The 21,926-nt window shown below is 44.2% G+C and overlaps 1 protein-coding gene across 1 annotated transcript in view; it reads left to right on the top strand.

The window, feature by feature from the left end:
* The window catches only part of LOC120046958 (relaxin receptor 1-like), a 132,556-nt gene extending 111,134 nt beyond the window's left edge, over positions 1–21,422 (top strand). Inside the window, exons 15-19 of the mRNA XM_038992510.1 lie at positions 2,437–2,666; positions 4,525–4,935; positions 19,002–19,220; positions 20,877–21,185; positions 21,361–21,422. Of these exons, the coding sequence (XP_038848438.1) occupies positions 2,437–2,666; positions 4,525–4,935; positions 19,002–19,220; positions 20,877–21,185; positions 21,361–21,422 (1,231 nt within the window). The remainder of the gene's footprint in view (positions 1–2,436; positions 2,667–4,524; positions 4,936–19,001; positions 19,221–20,876; positions 21,186–21,360) is intronic.
* The last annotated feature ends 504 nt before the right edge of the window (positions 21,423–21,926 follow it).

The following is a 21,926-nucleotide window of genomic DNA, read 5'->3' as shown; positions in this document are numbered from 1 at the left end:
TCCAACTTTGATGTAATGTCCTTAAAACAAGTCAAAATGAGGCTCAGTAGTGTGTGTGTGGCCTCCACGTGCCTGTATGACCTCCCTACAACGCCTGGGCATGCTCCTGATGAGGTGGCGGATGGTCTCCTGAGGGATCTCCTCCCAGAACTCCTGGACAGTCTGTGGTGCAACGTGGCGTTGGTGGATGGAGCGAGACATGATGTCCCAGATGTGCTCAATTGGATTCAGGTCTGGGGAACGGGCGGGCCAGTCCATAGCATCAATGCCTTCCTCTTGCAGGAACTGCTGACACACTCCAGCCACATGAGGTCTAGCATTGTCTTGCATTAGGAGGAACCCAGGGCCAACCGCACCAGCATATGGTCTCACAAGGGGTCTGAGGATCTCATCTCGGTACCTAATGGCAGTCAGGCTACCTCTGGCGAGCACATGGAGGGCTGTGCGGCCCCCCAAAGAAATGCCACCCCACACCATGACTGACCCACCGCCAAACCGGTCATGCTGGAGGATGTTGCAGGCGGCAGAACATTCTCCACGGCGTCTCCAGACTCTGTCACGTCTGTCACATGTGCTCAGTGTGAACCTGCTTTCATCTGTGAAGAGCACAGGGCGCCAGTGGCGAATTTGCCAATCTTGGTGTTCTCTGGCAAATGCCAAACGTCCTGCACAGTGTTGGGCTGTAAGCACAACCCCACCTGTGGACGTCGGGCCCTCATACCACCCTCATGGAGTCTGTTTCTGACCGTTTGAGCAGACACATGCACATTTGTGGCCTGCTGGAGGTCATTTTGCAGGGCTCTGGCAGTGCTCCTCCTTGCACAAAGGCGGAGGTAGCGGTCCTGCTGCTGGGTTGTTGCCCTCCTACGGCCTCCTCCACGTCTCCTGATGTACTGGCCTGTCTCCTGGTAGCGCCTCCATGCTCTGGACACTACGCTGACAGACACAGCAAACCTTCTTGCCACAGCTCGCATTGATGTGCCATCCTGGATGAGCTGCACTACCTGAGCCACTTGTGTGGGTTGTAGACTCCGTCTCATGCTACCACTAGAGTGAAAGCACCGCCAGCATTCAAGTGACCAAAACATCAGCCAGGAAGCATAGGAACTGAGAAGTGGTCTGTGGTCACCACCTGCAGAACCACTCCTTTATTGGGGGTGTCTTGCTAATTGCCTATAATTTCCACCTGTTGTCTATTCCATTTGCACAACAGCATGTGAAATTTATTGTCAATCAGTGTTGCTTCCTAAGTGGACAGTTTGATTTCACAGAAGTGTGATTGACTTGGAGTTACATTGTGTTGTTTAAGTGTTCCCTTTATTTTTTTGAGCAGTGTATATTAAATAATAATGATGTATATTTTGTCTCTCTCTGTTTCATAATTTTCCTTCATTTCACAAGAGGCTGATTGTATCTCACCGGAGAAAGCATCCGAGTGAGTGAAACAGCGCCCCTCTGTCTCTGTATGTGTAGACCATCTATCTGATGCTGTCTGGTCAAAAAACGTTTGACATTGTTGCCGCCCATAGCATTGAATGCAAGGGAAGCCAACGAGCATTTGGCCTCCCTTGATAAAAAAGTATAAAATAATAGCCAAAAATAATAGCCAATCAGCTAGACTGAATGAGCTCAACTGTGGGGTGTGATTACTTTCTGAAGGCACTGTATATACTTTTGAGTAAGGTCATCCCAGAACACAAAACACAGGTCCATTCTGAGATTCACTGAAAACTTCATACTCCCGCCATATGCTGCACAACTTTGTATCACATACTTTTTTGGCCAGCTTCTGTGCAACCTTTGGATGTGCACTATCCCCTATCCTGATAGGGGCCCTGAAACCATCCCTAACTGCTACACTCTACGCATGTGTAGATCACAAAGGACATGCTACAGATGTAGGATCTTAATTTGATCACCCTGTCAAAGGAGAACTTAACTGCAATGCAGGAAATGTAAAACTTGTAGTGCATTTTGGGTTTAAAAATGCTTCTGAAGTTTATAATTTCCACTTTGACATTTCAGGCTTGATTTTCTGTTATGGAAAATGTATCAACCCCTTCAAAAATGTCCAATAATCCACATAATAATTCACATTTCCTGTTGCTGCAGGATAATTTTTCTGCTGTAGCAAACTGGCTCAAATTAAGATTCTACATGTGTGGTTGTAAGTAATGTGGCAGAAATGCCACCTAGCATATTAAAGCTCAAAGTAGAGAACTCCCATGTTGCTTATACCTGTCCATTTATTAAAGATCATGAACTGCTTAGAGGCTAGGGGTTGGGGCTAAAGACTAGGGGCTAGAGAGTGGCCTAGAGGCTATAGTCTAGGGTAAGAGACTAGAGGCTAGGGGTAGAGCCTAGGGGCTAGGGATTGTTTTTGGACAGTCTCCCTCTTTCATCCTGTTCATTGATTTTATCTCCTGTTGTGTTTAGTTACTTTAAGAAGTTCCAGTACTGTGGGTACGCCCCTCATGTGCGCAGCTGCAAGCCCAACACGGATGGTATCTCCTCCTTCGAGGACCTCCTGGCCAACATCGTCCTGAGGGTCTTCGTCTGGGTGGTGTCGGCCACCACGTGCTTCGGCAACATCTTTGTCATCTGCATGCGCTCCTACATCCGATCGGAGAACAAGCTCCATGCCATGTGTATAATCTCCTTGTGTTGTAAGAAACAGCTTTCAGATCTTTCAACTCAGGCCTCCAGTCAATTGATTTCAGATAAAGGAAAACCTTACTGCAGCTTCATTCAGAATGTTTACTCTGTATCATAAGGGAAGGTGAGGTTTCAGCTTCATTCAGAATGTTTACTCTGTATCATAAGGGAAGGTGAGGTTTCAGCTTCATTCAGAATGTTTACTCTGTATCATAAGGGAAGGTGAGGTTTCAGCTTCATTCAGAATGTTTACTCTGTATCGTAAGGGAAGGTGAGGTTTCAGCTTCATTCAGAATGTTTACTCTGTATCGTAAGGGAAGGTGAGGTTTCAGCTTCATTCAGAATGTTTACTCTGTATCGTAAGGGAAGGTGAGGTTTCAGCTTCATTCAGAATGTTTACTCTGTATCATAAGGGAAGGTGAGGTTTCAGTTTCATTTAGAATGTTTACTCTGTATCCTAAGGGAAGTTGAGGTTTGGCTCCAATGTCCAAGAGAGGGACAACTTCCGGGGTGTGTCGATTTAAAATGTGAACATCACAGATACAGAGTGAACATTCTTAGTGAACCCTCAGTGCAGGTTTCCTTGATCCGCAAACTATTGAATTGGGGTCTTTAGCTTTAATATGCAGGTTTATTTAATTATTGAACTGTCGACAATCGCAGTAACCACCACTGAACCATTAGTACGTTAATGTTGTACTACCCTAGGAGTCAGAGGGAGTCAACATTACATGGCTACATTTCATGTCTTTATGCCTTTGCTACAAAGTCAGGCCCACATTTTTGCTCAATTAAACTAGATTTGTCTCAGATACCGTGATGCAGGGAATGAGAGACATATTAATGTCTTAGTCCCTTGGAAGTCAGTGGGATAGCTAGATTACCTGACTTGTCTCTGTGCCCTGCACTGTAAGACACACCTTTCTGTTCAATTTAACTAGATAGACAGTATATGTTTAGGACTTATCCCTGTGAAGATCAGAATGGGTTTGGCAATCCACCATGCTTCACACTGTAATGTGTCAGATGAAAAATGCTTTTGACATGCACATTTGGTACCTTTTCATATCAAAGGAAGTGCAATTACATGGTCTAGCGCTATGTTATACAATGAGTCACTGAATGTTGTATTAGACAGACCCTAGTGTCATTTACTGAGGGGAAGTGTGAGCGGTAAATATGTTGTCTGTTTTGGCATCACCGTGGCCAAAGTCAAACACCAGACAGATAAATTCATCTTGGACCAAAATGATGTATTTCATTTACGTCTGAAATTTCAGTTCGATTTAAATTTTAGTTTGATTTTGTTGCACAAATATTTCATCTCTATGTTAATGAATGGCTTACTGAAAAAGGGGACATCTCAGCAGAGTCAAATAGACTTCAAAGTTTGTGTAAGATAAAGTTAATATATTACCAGAAGTTTGTCATTGCTGATTATAACATATCAGTTTGTACATGACACTGCTATTAATCCTGAACAGATCCACTCTGAAATCAATTTGTCCGTCAAATTTATACCTCAGAAGTGTCTTGAAGTTGAGCTGTGCCTATATTCCACTTGTAGATGCTCTGAAGGCATACTACTGTGACTAAAAGCTTGGCCCATTAAATTACAGAAGTTTGCATTGATGTAACTCTACAGTAACTCTTTTCTGCACTTTATGACTCCCAAATGACAGTAGAATTGATTGACTATGGAGTGAGATGTCCCTTTAACCAAGGAGATAGATTGAAAAGTAGTGCACAGGTAACCGAACTACGACGTTAGGGATCTATTTCACTGTAAAAAGTCCAGCAGAATCAATCTATACACTGAGTTCAATTGGATCATAGTAATTACTGTTGCAACCCACTTCCACCACCCAGGTGCCGATGGCCTGATGGGTGTCTACCTCTTCATGATCGGCGCCTATGATCTCAAGTTCCGTGGCGAGTACAACCGCCACGCCCAGGCCTGGATGGACAGCGTCCAGTGTCAGGTGATCGGCTCCCTCGCCATGCTCTCCACTGAGGTCTCCGTCCTGCTGCTCACCTACCTCACCCTGGAGAAGTACATCTGTATCGTCTACCCCTTCCGGTATCTAACCCCGGGCCGCCGGCGCACCGTCTCCATTCTCCTCAGCATCTGGTTTATTGGCTTCGTCATCGCCTTCCTCCCCCTGGTCTTCAAGGGATTGTTCCGGAACTTCTACGGTACCAACGGCGTGTGTTTTCCGTTACACTCGGAGCAGCCCGAGACGACAGGGGCGCAGGTGTACTCCATCGTCATTTTCCTGGGTGGGTGTCTTATCTAACTTAATGTCACTGTCAAGGTCAAAATGTAAATGTCATTCTGAAATGAGTATTGTCCATTTCCAATATCAGTTTGAAATTAGAATTGTTCCAATGCCACTCTGACATGAGCATTGTTCCAATGTCACTGACAGGAAGATGGCCTATTTCTATGTATTTCCAAGTGCTGCTTATTAATTGTAGCTTCCATTTTAAAATCATGAGGCTCACTTATTAGCCCAGAGCTTAAAGAGGCATGCTAGTAGCCGGAGGGTTGCTGCCTGGTTCAAATCCCAAGTCTGGTAAAAGAACTGGCAACAAGAAGATTGCTGTTGTCAGAATCCCAACTACCATGTATACTTCCATTGTTCCCTTGAGCGAATTGCTCTAGGGTTGCTACACTGTGGGTGGTAATGTTGCGCTTTCAGCCTGTCAATGAGGGGTACATACTCTCATGGGGTTGAGAACAGAAGACATATTTCCATAATCGCTGAAGGTTTCTATATAAGTGCTTTTCTATAATGTATCTCGTTATCTGTTACAAAGGCAGTACCACATTGGGCCCCTAAAACAAATTGATTTTGGCTCATGAAAGTTGTCACAGGCCTTTGTCCCATGTGTGTCGAACTGTAATAATTGTTTTTTATTTAATTATTTATATATATTTTTAAATGGAGGGGGTAGATCAGCTTTAAAATGTCAGATAGATTGTAGCATCCACCAATGTAATTGTCTGCATCACTTCCAATCCCCCATATATATTTTTTGCAAATATAAACATTCCGAGTCAAAAGTTTGGACACACCTACTCATTCAAGGGTTTTTCTCTATTTTTACTATTTTTAATTACTATCAGGGCAAAGGGTGGATACTTTGAAGAATCTCAGATATAAAATATATTTTGATTTGTTTAACACTTTTTTGGTTACTACGTGATTCTATATGTGTTATTTCATCATTTTGATGTCTTCACTAATATTCTCCAATTAGAAAATAGTAAAAATATGAATAATTCTGGAATGAGTAGGTGTGTCCAAACTTTTGACTGGTACTGTATATATACATATATGTGTATATATATATATATATATACAGTCGTGGCCAAAAGTTTTGAGAATGAAATAAATATTAATTTCCACAAAGTTTGCTGCTTCAGTGTCTTTAGATATTTTTGTCAGATGTTACTATGGAATACTGAAGTATAATTACAAGCATTTCAATTACATGAAGTTAAAGCAAAGATTTTTCAAGACCTCTGCAATCCGCCCTGGCATGCTGTCAATTAACTCCTGGGCCACATCCTTACTGATGGCAGCCCATTCTTGCATAATCAATGCTTGGAGTTTGTCAGAATTTGTGGGGTTTTGTTTGTCCACCCGCCTCTTGAGGATTGACCACAAGTTCTCAATGGGATTAAGGTCTGGGGAGTTTCCTGGCCATGTACCCAAAATATCGATGTTTTGTTCCCCGAGCCACTTAGTTATCACGTTTGCCTTATGGCAAGGTGCTCCATCATGCTGGAAAAGGCATTGTTCGTCACCGAACTGTTCCTGGATGGTTGGGAGAAGTTGCTCTCGGAGGATGTGTTGGTACCATTCTATATTCATGGCTGTGTTCTTAGGAAAAATTGTGAGTGAGCCCACTCCCTTGGCTGAGAAGCAACCCCACACATTAATGGTTTCAGGATGCTTTACTGTTGGCATGACACAGGACTGATGGTAGAGCTCACCTTGTCTTCTCCGGACAAGATTTTTTCCGGATATGCCCCAAACAATCGGAAAGGGGATTCATCAGAGAAAATGACTTTACCCCAGTCCTCAGCAGTCCAATCCCTGTACCTTTTGTAGAATATCAGTCTGTCCCTGATGTTTTTCCTGGAGAGAAGTGGCTTCTTTGCTGCCCTTCTTGACACCAGGCCATCCTCCAAAAGTCTTCGCTTCACTGTGCAAGCAGATGCACTCACACCTGCCTGCTGCCATTCCTGAGCAAGCTCTGTACTGGTGGTGCCCCGATTCCGCAGCTGAATCAACTTTAGGAGACGGTCCTGGCACTTTCTGGACTTTCTTGGGCGCCCTGAAGCCTTCTTCACAACAATTGAACTGCTCTCCTTGAAGTTCTTGATGATCCAATAAATGGTTGATTTAGGTGCAATCTTACTGTCAGCAATATCCTTGCCTGTGAAGCCCTTTTGTGCAAAGCAATAATGACGGCACGTGTTTCCTTGCAGGTAACTGTCACGTCCTGACCATAGTTCTTATGTGTGTTGCTTGTTTTAGAGTTGGTCAGGACGTGAGCTGGGTGGGCATTCTATGTTGTGTGTCTAGTTTGTCTGTTTCTGTGTTCAGCCTGATATGGTTCTCAATCAGAGGCAGCTGTCAATCGTTGTCCCTGATTGAGAATCATATATAGGTGGCTTGTTTTGTGTTGGGGATTGTGGGTGGTTGTCTTCTGTCTTTGTGTTCTGCACCAGATAGGACTGTCTCGGTTTTCACATTTGTTATTTTGTATTTTGTATAGTGTTCATGTTATTGTCTCTTCTTTATTAAATCATGTTGCACACTAGCCGCGCTGCATTTTGGTCCTCTCCTTCACCCCAGGAAGAAAGCCGTTACAGAACCACCCACCAAACTCGGACCAAGCAGCGTGGCTACGGGAAGCAGCAGCAGCAGCAGCAGGAGCTAGCAAGGCAGAGTGGCTGGAAGCCCGAGAGGCTCCCCCAAAAATGTCTTGGGGGGGGGGGGGGGGAACACGGGGAGTGTGGTTGGGTCAAGTGGGAGACTTGAGCCAGTTCCCCGTGCTTACCATAAGGAGCAGTTGGCTAAATTGAGGTACGAGTCGGGGAATGTAGAGGAGTTATTGGACAGATTGGAGGAAAGTGAAAGGATGAGAGATTATGAGACATTTGATGAGTTGTTGGTGATATTGGAGGAGAGCGAAGAGAGAGAGATGTTGGTTTGGCGTAGTATACACGGTACTCGCCCTGAGGTGTGTGATTACCGTGGAGAGCGGGAGTACGGGCAGACACCGTGTTATGCGGAAGAGCGCACGGTGTCTCCTGTACGTGTGCTTAGCCCGGTGCGGGTTATTCCACCTCCCCGCACTGGTAGGGCTAGATTGGGCATTGAGCCAGGTGCCATGAAGCCGGCTCAACGCGTCTGGTCTCCAGTGCGTCTCCTCGAGCCGGCATACATGGCACCAGCCTTACGCATGGTGTCCCCGGTTCGCCAACACAGCCCAGTGCGGGTTATTCCACCTCCCCGCACTGGTCGGGCTACGGGGAGCATACAACCAGGTAAGGTTGGACAGGCTCGGTGCTCAAGGGAGCCAGTACGCCTGCACGGTCCGGTATATCCGGCGCCACCTTCCCGCCCCAGCCCAGTACCTCCAGTTCCGGCACCACGCACCAAGCCTCCTGTGCGTCTCCAGAGCCCTGTACGCACTGTTCCTTCTCCCCGCACTCGCCCTGAGGTGCGTGCCCTCAGCCCGGTACCACCAGTGCCGGTACCACGCACCAGGCCTACTGTGCGCCTCGAGAGTCCAGTGTGCCCTGTTCCTGCTCCCCGCACTAGCTTTGAGGTGCGTGTCTCCAGCCCAGTACCACCAGTTCTGGCACCACGCACCAGGCCTACTATGCGCCTCAGCAGGTCAGAGTCGGCCGTCTGCCCAACGCCTCCTGCACTCCTCGTCTGCTCAACGCCGCCTGCACTGCTTGCCTGCCCAGCGCCGTCTGAGCTGCCTGCCTGCCCAGCGCCGTCTGAGCCATCCGTCTGCCCAGCGCCGTCTGAGCTGCCTGCCTGCCCAGCGCCGTCTGAGCTGCCTGCCTGCCCAGCGCCGTCTGAGCCATCCGTCTGCCCAGCGCCGTCTGAGCCATCCGTCTGCTCAGCGCCGTCTGAGCCATCCGTCTGCCCAGCGCAATCTGAGCCATCCGTCTGCCCAGCGCCATCTGAGCCGCCCGTCTGTCCCGAGCCGTCAGAGCCGCCCGTCTGTCCCGAGCCATTAGAGCCGTCCGTCAGTCAGGAGCCGCTAGGAGCCGTCCGTCAGTCAGGAGCCGCCAGAGCCGCTAGCCAGTCAGGAGCTGCCAGAGCCGCCAGTCAGTCAGGAGCTGCCAGAGCCGCCAGTCAGTCAGGAGCTGCCAGAGCCGCCAGTCAGTCAGGAGCTGCCAGAGCCGCCAGCCAGTCAGGAGCTGCCAGAGCCGCCAGCCAGTCAGGAGCTGCCAGAGCCGCCAGCCAGTCAGGAGCTGCCAGAGCTGCCCTCCAGTCATGAGCTGCCCTCCAGTCATGAGCTGCCTTCCAGTCATGAGCTGCCTTCCAGTTATGAGCTGCCCGCCAGTCATGAGCTGCCCTCCAGTCATGAGCTGCCCTCCAGTCATGAGCTGCCCTCCAGTCATGAGCTGCCCTCCAGTCCAGAGCTGCCCTTCAGTCATGAGCTGCCCTCCAGTCATGAGCTGCCCTCCAGTCATGAGCTGCCCTCCAGTCATGAGCTGCCCTCCAGTCATGAGCTGCCCTTCAGTCATGAGCTGCCCTTCAGTCATGAGCTGCCCTCCAGTCATGAGCTGCCCTCCAGTCATGAGCTGCCCCTCAGCCCGGAGCTGCCATTAGTCCGGAGCTGCCCTTCAGTCCAGAGCTGCCTCTCTGTCCGGAGCTGCCCTTCAGTCCGGAGTTGCCCCTCTGTCCTGAGCTACCTCTCTGTCCTGAGCTACCTCTCTGTCCTGAGCTACCTCTCTGTCCTGAGCTACCTCTCTGTCCTGAGCTACCTCTCTGTCCTGAGCTACCTCTCTGTACTGAGCTACCTCTCTGTCCTGAGCTGTCTCCTCTATCTAGGGGGGACCTTTGTGAAGGTTCCTAGACCAGGGTCGGGGGCGAGGGTCGCCACTCAAAGGACGCTAAGGAGGGGGACAAAGACAATGGTGGAGTGGTGTCCTCGTCCTGCGCCGGAGCCGCCATCGCGGACAGATGCCCACCCAGACCCTCCCCTTGAGTTTTAGGGGTGCGTTCGGAGTCCGCACCTCAGGAGGGGGGTACTGTCACGTCCTGACCATAGTTCTTATGTGTGTTGCTTGTTTTAGAGTTGGTCAGGACGTGAGCTGGGTGGGCATTCTATGTTGTGTGTCTAGTTTGTCTGTTTCTGTGTTCAGCCTGATATGGTTCTCAATCAGAGGCAGCTGTCAATCGTTGTCCCTGATTGAGAATCATATATAGGTGGCTTGTTTTGTGTTGGGGATTGTGGGTGGTTGTCTTCTGTCTTTGTGTTCTGCACCAGATAGGACTGTCTCGGTTTTCACATTTGTTATTTTGTATTTTGTATAGTGTTCACGTTATTGTCTCTTCTTTATTAAATCATATTGAACACTAGCCGCGCTGCATTTTGGTCCTCTCCTTCACCCCAGGAAGAAAGCCGTTACAGTAACCATGGTTGACAGAGAAAGAACAATGATTACGTTTTGGGGGGATTCAGTTCATTTGCATGGCAAAGAGTGACTTTGCAATTAATTGCAATTAATCTGATCACTCTTCATAACATTCTGGAGTATATGCAAATTGCCATCATACAAACTGAGGCAGCAGACTTTGTCAAAATTAACATTTGTGTCATTCTCAAAACTTTTGGCCACGACTGTACATACATATACATATATACACATACATACATACATACATACATACATACATACATACATACATACATACATACATACATACATACATACATACATACATACATACATACATACATACATACATACATACATACAGTTGAAGTCGGAAGTTTACATACACTTAGGTTGGATTCATTAAAACTCGTTTTTTAACCTCTCCACACATTTCTTGTTAACAAACTATGGTTTTGGCAAGTCGGTTAGGACATCTACTTTGTATGACACATCTACTTTGTATGACACAAGTATGACACAAGACTATTTCACTTATAATTCACTGTATCACAATTCCAGTGGATCAGAAGTTTACATACACTAAGTTGACTGTGCCTTTAAACAGCTTGGGAAATTCCAGAAAATTATGTCATGGCTTTAGAAGCTTTTGATACGCTAAATTACATAATTCGAGTCAATCGGAGGTGTACCTGTGGATGTATTTCAAGGCCTACCTTCAAACTCAGTGCCTCTTTGCTTGACATCATGGGAAAATCAAAAGAAATCATCCAAGACCTCAGAAAAAAATTGTAGACCTCCCAACGCCTGACGGTACCACGTTCATCTGTACAAACAATAGTACGCAAGTATAAACACCATGGGACCAAGCAGCCGTCATACCGCTCAGGAAGGAGACACGTTCTGTCTCCTAGAGATGAACGTACTTTGGGGCGAAAAGTGCAAATCAATCCCAAAACAACAGCAAAAGACCTTGTGAAGATGCTGGAGGAAACAGGTACAAAATTATCTATATCCACAGTAAAACGAGTCATATCGACATAATCTAAAAGGCTCTCTGCAAGGAAGAAGCCACTGCTCCAAAACCACCATAAAAAAAGCCAGACTACGGTTTGCAACTGCATATGGGGACAAAGATCGTACTTTTTGGAAAGTACGCTCTTGTCTGATGAAACAAAAATAGAACTGTTTGGCCATAATGACCATCGTTATGTTTGGAGGAAAAAGGGGGAGGGTTGGAAGCCAAAGAACACCATCCCAACCGTGAAGCACGGGGGTGGCAGCATCATGTTGTGGGGGTGGTTTGCTGCAGGAGGGACTGGGGCACTTCACAAAATAGATGGCATCATGAGGCAGTAAAATTATGTGGATATATTGAAGCAACATCTCAAGACATTAGTCAGCAAGTTAAATCTTGGTCGCAAATGGGTCTTCCGAATTGACAATGACCCCAAGCTTACTTCCAAAGTTGTGGCAAATGGCTCAAGGACAACAAAGTCAAGGTATTGGAGTGGCTATTACAAAGCCCTGACCTCAATCCTATAGAAAATGTGTGTGCAGAACTGAAAAAGAGCAAGGAGGCCGACAAACCTGACTTAGTTACACCAGCTCTGTCAGGAGGAATGGGCCAAGATTGACCCACACTTTTGTGGGAAGCTTGTGGAAGGCTACCCAAAACATTTGACCCAAGTTAAACAATTTAAAGGCAATGCTACCAAATACTAATTGAGTGTATGTAAACTTCTGACCCACTGGCAATGTGATGAAAAAGAAAAAAGCTGAAATAAATAATTCTCTCTACTATTATTCTGACATTTCACATTCTTAAAATAAAGTGGTGATACTAACTGACCAAAAACAGGGAATTTTTACAAGGATTAAATGTCAGGAATTCTTAAAAACTGAGTTTAAATGTATTTGGCTAAGGTGTATGTAAACTTCCAACTTCAACTGTATATATACACATCTTTAAAAATATATATATTTTCCTTTATTACTTTCTAACCCTACCACCCCTCCCGTAAATGTAGTAAACTAGTGAACAAAAACGCTTAGGCTTCTTCTTCCAATTTATATCCTATATACACTTTACGGGCACAGTCTATTTTACAGTTCTATTTTTTTATTTTTTTTTACTCCTGTCCTTCCTGTAACCTCAACCTATCCATCTATTTCTTTCACAAATGTTATGAACCTATATACGTTTTATGGACACAGTATGTTTTACATTAGGTATCTTGTTGTTATTAGTTGTTATTTTTCCCAACCTTCAACTCCATTCAACCCCTCCCATTTATCTCTTAACACCATCCATATGGGATTTCTATTTGCCATATATTTTTCAACTGTGCTGTGATGTTTCACAAAAGTATTGAACCTTTCTATTTTCATAATTTCTACAGATTGTAATTTAAAAATACACTTTTTTCCTGAAAGTATTTATTATATAATTGCTCGATTGACTATGACTTTTCAGATCACCCAGTAGTGCTATCTGCAGAATTACCTCCGGGTAAATGTTGCAATTCTTCAGCCATTCCTGGACCTGTGACCAAAAACAAGCTACATATTCACAGTACCCAAAACTAATGATCTAATGATTCTGTCTCTTTGCAGCAAAATCTGCAGAGCTGGGAAGGTTGTATCGCCTGTATATATAACATTTTATTGGTTGCAAGAATTTTGTATAATCATTAAAGTTTTGAATCTGGCTTCGTTTTGCGTATCAGTTCATAAACCATGTGCCATGGAATCCGTACCTCAAATCTCTTCCCAACTATTTTGCAATCTATATGGCACAGCTGTCCATTTTTGGTCCTTAAATGAAACTGGTATACTTTTTTATTTATCACAATTTTCTTTAACCAATTATGGTCTTTAATGCAGGGCTGACAGACAAGTTCCCTATTTTTCCCCTTCGACTTTCCTCTTCCATTTTTTGCTGTAATGCTGCAATTAGTTGGTTGTAATTTCGGGTAGAGCAGACATTTCCATATATTTTTGTTAGCTGCATGTGTGACATATCTCCATGCGTTTACAAAGATTATACCTTTTTATTGAATAAAAAAATATTGTTTATATAGCTATTAGTATATTTGAGTTTAACCACAATATTTGTTGTATTATTTGTTCTGTTTTTTTTCTGGTGGATTAAATTGAAATAGCAACCAACTTTCTATGGCATGTTTTAAAAATTGCGATATTTGGGAGATGATTTGCTTTTCAAATAACTGAAAGTGCGAGGTTGTAATCTGAATAAAGGGGAAAAGGCCAGTCTTGAACATGGGGTGAGACATTCTTATTAATTTGCATGAGAACCAGTTCGGATTTAAGTATAACTTTTGTATGACTGAAGCCTTTAGTGAGACGTCTAATGCTCTAATATTTAATAATTTCTGCCCCCCCGAATTCATATTCATTATATAAATAGGCCCGTTTAATTTTGTCTGGCTTGCAGTTCCTAATAAAATGGAATATTGTTTGTCTCATATAATTTAAATAACTGTTCACTAGGTGTAGGCAAGACCATAAGCAAATAGGTAAACTGGGATATGACTAAAGAGTTTAGTGATCCAAAATGTAATATAGTACATTTATCATAATTTGGTTGTAACCTCCAGAGAGGTTAGAAAAAGTATCTAGATTCTCTATAAGGCTGTGGAGGGATCCAAATTGTGTATTTAAAAGAAAACATGAATCATCACTGTACAATAACACCTTTGTTTAATTTATATTTTTTTATTTAAAAAAAGCACCCCTTTTTCTCTCCAATTTCATCGTATCCAATTGGTAGTTAGTCTTGTCTCATTGCTGCAGCTCCCATACGGAGAGTCGGGAGAGTCGAAGGTTGAGAGCCATGCGTCCTCCGAAACATGACCCAACCAAGCCGCACTGCTTCTTGACACAATGCCTGCTTAAGCCGGAAGCCAGCCACACCAATGTGTCGGAGGAAACACCGTACACCTGGCGACTGTGTCAGCATGCATGCACCCGGCCCGCCACAGGAGTCGCTAGAGCGCAATGGGACAAGGACATCCCTGCCGGCCAAACCCTCCCCTAACCTGGACGACGCGGTGCCAATTGTGTGCCGCCCCATGGGTCTACTGGTCACGGTCGGCTGCAACAGAGCCTGGACTCAAACCAGGATCTCTTGTGGCACAGCTAGCACTGCAACGCAGTGCTTTAGATCACAGCGCAACTCGGGAGCTCTCTACACCTTTGTTTTTAAGCCCTGGATTTCTAACCCCTTGATATTATTGTTGGATCTTGATTTTAATAGCTAACATTTCGATGTCCATAATAAATAGATATGCCGATAGTGGACAACCTTGCTTTACTCCTCCTGACAGTTTAAAACTTTCTGAGAAGTAGCCAATTGTCACGGGCGTCGTAGGGAGGAGACCAAGGCGCAGCGTGGTATGCGTACATTCTTTTTTTTATTTATTTTTTTATCCCAAGCCAGCCGCACCAATGTGTCGGAGGAAACACCGTGTACCTGGCCCCCTTGGTTAGCGCGCACTGCGCCCGGCCCGCCACAGGAGTCGCTGGAGCGCGATGAGACAAGGATATCCCTACCGGCCAAACCCTCCCTAACCCGGACGACGCTATGCCAATTGTGCGTCGCCCCACGGACCTCCCGGTCGCGGCCGGCTGCGACAGAGCCTGGGCGCGAACCCAGAGACTCTGGTGGCGCAGCTAGCACTGCGATGCAGTGCCCTAGACCACTGCGCCACCCGGGAGGCCCTGCGTACATTCTTTTTATTATAAGAATGAACACTGAACAAAACTAACAAAACAACAAAACGAACCGTGAAGCTATACAAAGAGTGCTGAACAGGCAACTACACATAGACAAGAACCCACAAAACCAAAAGGGAAAATGGCAACCTAAATATGATCCCCAATCAGAGACAACGATAAACAGCTGCCTCTGATTGGGAACCAATTCAGGCCACCATAGACCTACATATACCTAGACATACCAAAACCCCTAGATATACAAAAAACCCTAGACAATACAAAAACAAGCATACCCACCCTCGTCACACCCTGACCTAACCAAAATAATAAAGAAAACATAGATAACTAAGGTCAGGGCGTGACACCAATATTTACTATTTTTTACCTAGGGTTACTATACATGACTTTCACCCATTTTAAAAGAAATTCTCCAAATATTCTTTATTTATTTAACCTTTATTAAATAAAATAAATAAAAGTTCCAGGCAATTATGTCAACTCCAGTCGTACTTTATCAAAAGCCTTTTCAAAGTCAGCTATGAATAGCAGGCCTGGTTCCCAAATTTTTCATACTATTCTATTGTGTCCAGTACTTGTCTTATATTATCTCCAATGTATCGTCCATGTAAAAAACCTGTCTGATTAGAATGAATAATATCCGACAATACCTTCTTAATTCTTGTGCTATATATTTTTGCTAGACTTTTTGCATCACAACACTCCAATATTTTTAAATGTACAGCATGTTTATATTTACCACTTGTATCCTGTTTCCGTAATAATGAAATCAGACCTTCTTGTTGAGTGTCCGATAATCTACCATTCACATAGGAGTGGTTAAAACATGCTAATAACAGTCCTCTGAGTATATCAAAAAAACGTTTGGTATACCTCAACTGGTATGCCATCCAGCCCTGGAGTTTTCCCGGACTTTTCGCCTTCACATGAGTCTTTCTGTACAGCTGTTAATTTTACATCATTAATAGAAAAAAATCCATACAATTAGCTTCGGTTAGAGGAGATGGAGGAGACTGAAATGAAAACATATGCTAAAGGACTTTGTTTCCTCTTTCAAAATATAATTTGGTGAATCATGGGTGACTCCATCATTTGTAACAAGTTTCAGAAAATTATTTTTGGTAGCATTTCTATGTTTCTAGATTAAAAAAGAAGTTGGTGCCTTTTTCCCCATATTCTATCTAGTGTGCTTGATTTTTATAATACATTACACTTCACCTTTCTTGAATAAGTTCCTCCATTTATTTTTGTTTTTCCTCTAACTTATTCTGAGCCTTTATGGTACAGTTTGTATTGCTATTGACTGTATCTGTTCTGTTAGACCTTCTATTTCCTTTGTTAAAATGGACTCCTTTTTTACCTAAATTGCTTTTGTTTTAGAGCTGAGTACTGAATTGCATGGCCTCTAAAGGCACATTTAAAAGTGTCCCATACTATAACGGGATCTGCTGTACCTATGTTATGTCAGAAAAATTCAGTTAAAATTCCTCTGTCATAGTTAAAAACAAGTTATCATCCAATAGGCTTTGATTAAATTTCCAATATCCTCGCCCATGTGAAAATTCAGTAAGAGTAATGTATATGCCAATTATCTGATGGTCCGACCGCATTCTGTCCCCTATCAACACTTTTTACATTTTTGGTGCAAACAAGAATGACATAAAGTAGTCAAGACGACTAGCTTGTATGAGCTTCGGCCATTTATCTCACTAGTTTATCTCACTAGGTCAGGATATTTAAGCCTCCATATATCCACTAGGTCCAATATATCCATGACATTCGGGATTTCCATGAAGGTGATAGTTTGTAGTGTGATTTCCTTTTACGGTCCATAGAGGTATTTAAAACAGTATTACAATCTCCCAACATAATAATAGAGTCTTGTATTGCTTGTAGGGTTGATCATTTATTATATATATTTTCAAAGAAACGTGGATCATCATTATTTGGTCCGTAAAGGTTAATGAGCCATATCTGTTTATGGTCCAATAACATATTTAAAATCATCCATCTACCTTGCAGATCTGTTTGGACAATTTGTACATTCAGATCAAAATTACTGTTAATTAATATCATCAACCCTTTTGAGTTTTTCTTTGCCCATGGGAGAAGTATATTTCAACCCCACCCAGTCCTTTTTTCACACAACTTAATCTAAAATTGTTGAATGAGTTTCCTGTAAACAATATATACACTGCTCAAAAAAATAAAGGGAACACTTAAACAACACAATGTAACTCCAAGTCAATCACACTTCTGTGAAATCAAACTGTCCTCTTAGGAAGCAACACTGATTGACAATACATTTCACATGCTGTTGTGCAAATGGAATAGACAAAAGGTGGAAATTATAGGCAATTAGCAAGACACCCCCAATAAAGGAGTGATTCTGTAGGTGGTGACCACAGACCACTTCTCAGTTCCTATGCTTCCTGGCTGATGTTTTGGTCACTTTTGAATGCTGGCGGTGCTTTCACTCTAGTGGTAGCATGAGACGGAGTCTACAACCCACACAAGTGGCTCAGGTAGTGCAGCTCATCCAGGATGGCACATCAATGCGAGCTGTGGCAAGAAGGTTTGCTGTGTCTGTCAGCGTAGTGTCCAGAGCATGGAGGCGCTACCAGGAGACAGGCCAGTACATCAGGAGACGTGGAGGAGGCCGTAGGCGGGCAACAACCCAGCAGCAGGACCGCTACCTCCGCCTTTGTGCAAGGAGCAGCACTGCCAGAGCCCTGCAAAATGACCTAAAGCAGGCCACAAATGTGCATGTGTCAGCATATGGTCTCACAAGGGCTCTGAGGATCTCATCTCGGTACCTAATGGCAGTCAGGCTACCTCTGGCGAGCACATGGAGGGCTGTGCGGCCCCACAAAGAAATGCCACCCCACACCATGACTGACCCACCGCCAAACCGGTCATGCTGGAGGATGTTGCAGGCAGCAGAACGTTCTCCACGGCGTCTCCAGACTCTGTCACGTCTGTCGCATGTGCTCAGTGTGAACCTGCTTTCATCTGTGAAGAGCACAGGGCGCCAGTGGCGAATTTGCCAATCTTGGTGTTCTCTGGCAAATGCCAAACGTCCTGCACGGTGTTGGGCTGTAAGCACAACCCCCACCTGTGGACGTCGGGCCCTCATACCACCCTCATGGAGTCTGTTTCTGACCGTTTGAGCAGACACATGCACATTTGTGGCCTGCTGGAGGTCATTTTGCAGGGCTCTGGCAGTGCTGCTCCTTGCACAAAGGCGGAGGTAGCGGTCCTGCTGCTGGGTTGTTGCCCTCCTACTGCCTCCTCCACGTCTCCTGATGTACTGGCCTGTCTCCTGGTAGCGCCTCCATGCTCTGGACACTACGCTGACAGACACAGCAAACCTTCTTGCCACAGCTCGCATTGATGTGCCATCCTGGATGAGCTGCACTACCTGAGCCACTTGTGTGGGTTGTAGACTCCGTCTCATGCTACCACTAGAGTGAAAGCACTGCCAGCATTCAAAAGTGACCAAAACATCAGCCAGGAAGCATAGGAACTGAGAAGTGGTCTGTGGTCACCACCTGCAGAATCACTCCTTTATTGGGGGTGTCTTGCTAATTGCCTATAATTTCCACCTTTTGTCTATTCCATTTGCACAACAGCATGTGAAATGTATTGTCAATCAGTGTTGCTTCCTAAGAGGACAGTTTGATTTCACAGAAGTGTGATTGACTTGGAGTTACATTGTGTTGTTTAAGTGTTCCCTTTATTTTTTTGAGCAGTGTATTATATTCCTTCTCTTTAAGCCAGGTAAATATTGTTTGTCTTTTCTTATTATCTGCTAACTGTAACAATTGTTTGAATTGTTCTGAAAGTTAAAGTATTTTAACAATTTTACTTTGTATGATTACAAGGAGTTCAAAGGAGCTCACAATGAATGTTATTTCCTCAACAGGCCTGAACCTGGTAGCGTTCCTCATAATCGTATTGTCTTATGGGAGTATGTTCTACAACATCCAGAGGACAGGGACACAGACGACTAAATATAGTAACCATATCAAGAACGAGGTGACCATAGCCAAGAGGTTCTTTTCCATCGTCATCACAGACTCCCTTTGCTGGATACCCATCTTTGTTCTCAAGATTCTATCACTGTTGCAGGTGGAGATTCCAGGTAGGAGTTTCAGTACTGTCATAATCTGTGACTACTTTTATCATTTCAAACATGTTATTTTGAAACCCTAACATTGTATCAAACAGACAAGGTCAATTTGTAGGCTATAAAACATACAATATGTAGGCTACTGTGCAGTGCCATCTTACATCAAAGATAAGTATTTCAATCAGTCTCTTTTACAGATATTATACTTGCATGAAAGAGAGCAACTTTCCATTTGGGCCAATCTGTGACCTGCTAGCACCTCCCCCGGTCAGAGGGGAATAAGGCAACCTCAGAGTTACACACATGGTATACTTTATTGACACACACAGGAATGAAATGGACATGCAATGGACATTTAGAAAGGTAGTGGAATGGTAGTGGTTCTGTAACAGGAGAAACAGAGGCAATGAATATACACATACCGAATGAACACACCAGGGCAAGAATGCACAGATACAGAATCTTGAAGAATAAAGCAGTAATAAATGATAAAGGACTGTATAGAAATATAAGCTGATATACTGCTGAACAACTAGCAGTAATATACACAAATACACAACTAACTTTAAACATGCACGCAATCCCACATGTCCAGAGATATGCCTCATGTCCAGAGATATGCCTCATGTCCAGAGATATGCCTCATGTCCAGAGATATGCCTCATGTCCAGAGATATGCCTCATGTCCAGAGATATGCCACATGTCCAGAGATATGCCTCATGTCCAGAGATATGCCACATGTCCAGAGATATGCCTCATGTCCAGAGATATGCCTCATGTCCAGAGATATGCCTCATGTCCAGAGATATGCCTCATGTCCAGAGATATGCCTCATGTCCAGAGATATGCCTCATGTCCAGAGATATGAATGAGTCCAGTTGTTGTGCAGGACAGAGATGAGTTTGCTGCCTTCTCTGTGACTGCTTGTAAGAGACTGGAAAGTGTGTGACCTGGAGAGTCAGAAAGAGGAGCAGATGTGTGGCCCCCTAGCAACTGCCCTGTCAACCAATCAGTGGCCAAGGCCCTAGGTGTGAAGACAGTTTATGACATTATAACCCATAGCCTGGCCTGCTAGGTTCCAGTGGGTGAGGGGTGCCTAGTGCAAAGGTTAGAAAGTTAGTGTTTGTGTCTCTGAGAGGACTCTGAGATGGTTTGCTATGAGTCTCCAGCAGGGAGTTTGTAACATTACATCATTCAGATTAGTTCCATAATTAATCCTATTTTATGGTTGTAAATTGAATAGCACACTTCCAGACTGATGGGTACTCTAAATGTAAATGTGTGGTTGTACTCAAAGCATGTTTACAAATGGACCAGCATCACAGAACATCTTCGAGCCATCATTGTCTCTTCTCAACCCACCACACCTCACCCCACTTCCCATGCATGAACTTTATACACAGGAATGGAACTTAAGGATTTAGAGCACAAGCCAGCCTGGCTTGTAGAACATAATTTCAACTAGCCTGGGTAACTTTCAGGTAAAAAATGTGTGCCTTGTGAAATTTGGCCAGACTGGCTAGTTTAGTTAGGCACATTTTCTACCATCCGTGACTAAATGTAGGCCCTATGTGTATGTCTACCGAGGAGAATGGGATTGCAGAATATCAATTTCCGTTGCTGATGTATTAAATGGATAATAATGTAATCTTCTTCTTCCCGAATAGGAACCATCAGCTCCTGGGTGGTGATCTTCATCCTGCCCATCAACAGTGCCCTCAACCCCATCCTGTACACCTTGACCACACGGCCATTCAAAGAAACCATCCTCCAGGTGTGGGCCAACTACAGGCAGAGGAGACCACTAATGAGCAGCCACCCAGCCCACCACCCCTCATTGACGTTGCAGGAGATGTGGCCACTCCAAGAGAACAACCAGACTCTGACTTCGCCCGGCGACAACCTGACGCATCCCTTGGAAATGTCCTGCACAATATCGTGCACGTCAGGCACGTCTCAGCCACTGCCTGTGGAAAGTACAAACCCCAAATAATGCCCTTCAGGTTCAACAATTTGCCCGGCAGAGAGGGAGGAGCGGCTTGACTCCCACGCAGGTCTTTTTTTTATGCCGACGTTTCATGTGCAATAGTATGTTTACAGCATGTTGATTGTTGTAGAGTTGATAACATTCTTCCTCTGTGATTTATACAGACATCAAAGGAGCTCATTGGTACACTTTGGACTATGTGCCGTTCTACTCTGTTGAGGATTAGACCTTGGCTTTGTTCATGCTTTCAGTTCCATGTGATTATTGACACACTTCTATGATTTATGGTTATAAGAAAAAACATCAATCATCATTCCCATAAACATCAATTTCTGTAAAGTCCACCACTCTTCATGTACAGACTAGACTGTATAGAGTATTGTATATAATAAATCAATCACTGCCATTCTCTGTTCTGGAATGGGATGTTTCGTCATGTACAGTACCAGTCAAAAGTTTGGACACACCTACTCATTCCAGGGGTTTTCTTTATTTGTACTGTTTTCTACATTGTAGAATAATAGTGAAGACATCAAAACTATGAAATAACACAAATGGAATCATGTAGTAATCAAAAAAGTGTTAAACAAATCAAAATATATTTTATATTTGAGATTCTTCAAAATAACCACCCTTTGCCTTGAAGAAAGCTTTTCACACTCTTGGCATTCTCTGAACCATCATCATGAGGTAGTCACTTGGTAAACATTTCAATTAACAGGTGCTCCTT

The sequence above is a fragment of the Salvelinus namaycush genome, chromosome 5, assembly GCF_016432855.1.
Source record: "Salvelinus namaycush isolate Seneca chromosome 5, SaNama_1.0, whole genome shotgun sequence".
NCBI classification, from domain to species: domain Eukaryota; kingdom Metazoa; phylum Chordata; class Actinopteri; order Salmoniformes; family Salmonidae; genus Salvelinus; species Salvelinus namaycush.
The sequence above is the reverse complement of the archived record's forward strand: the minus strand, read 5'-3'. Positions and strand labels throughout refer to the sequence as shown.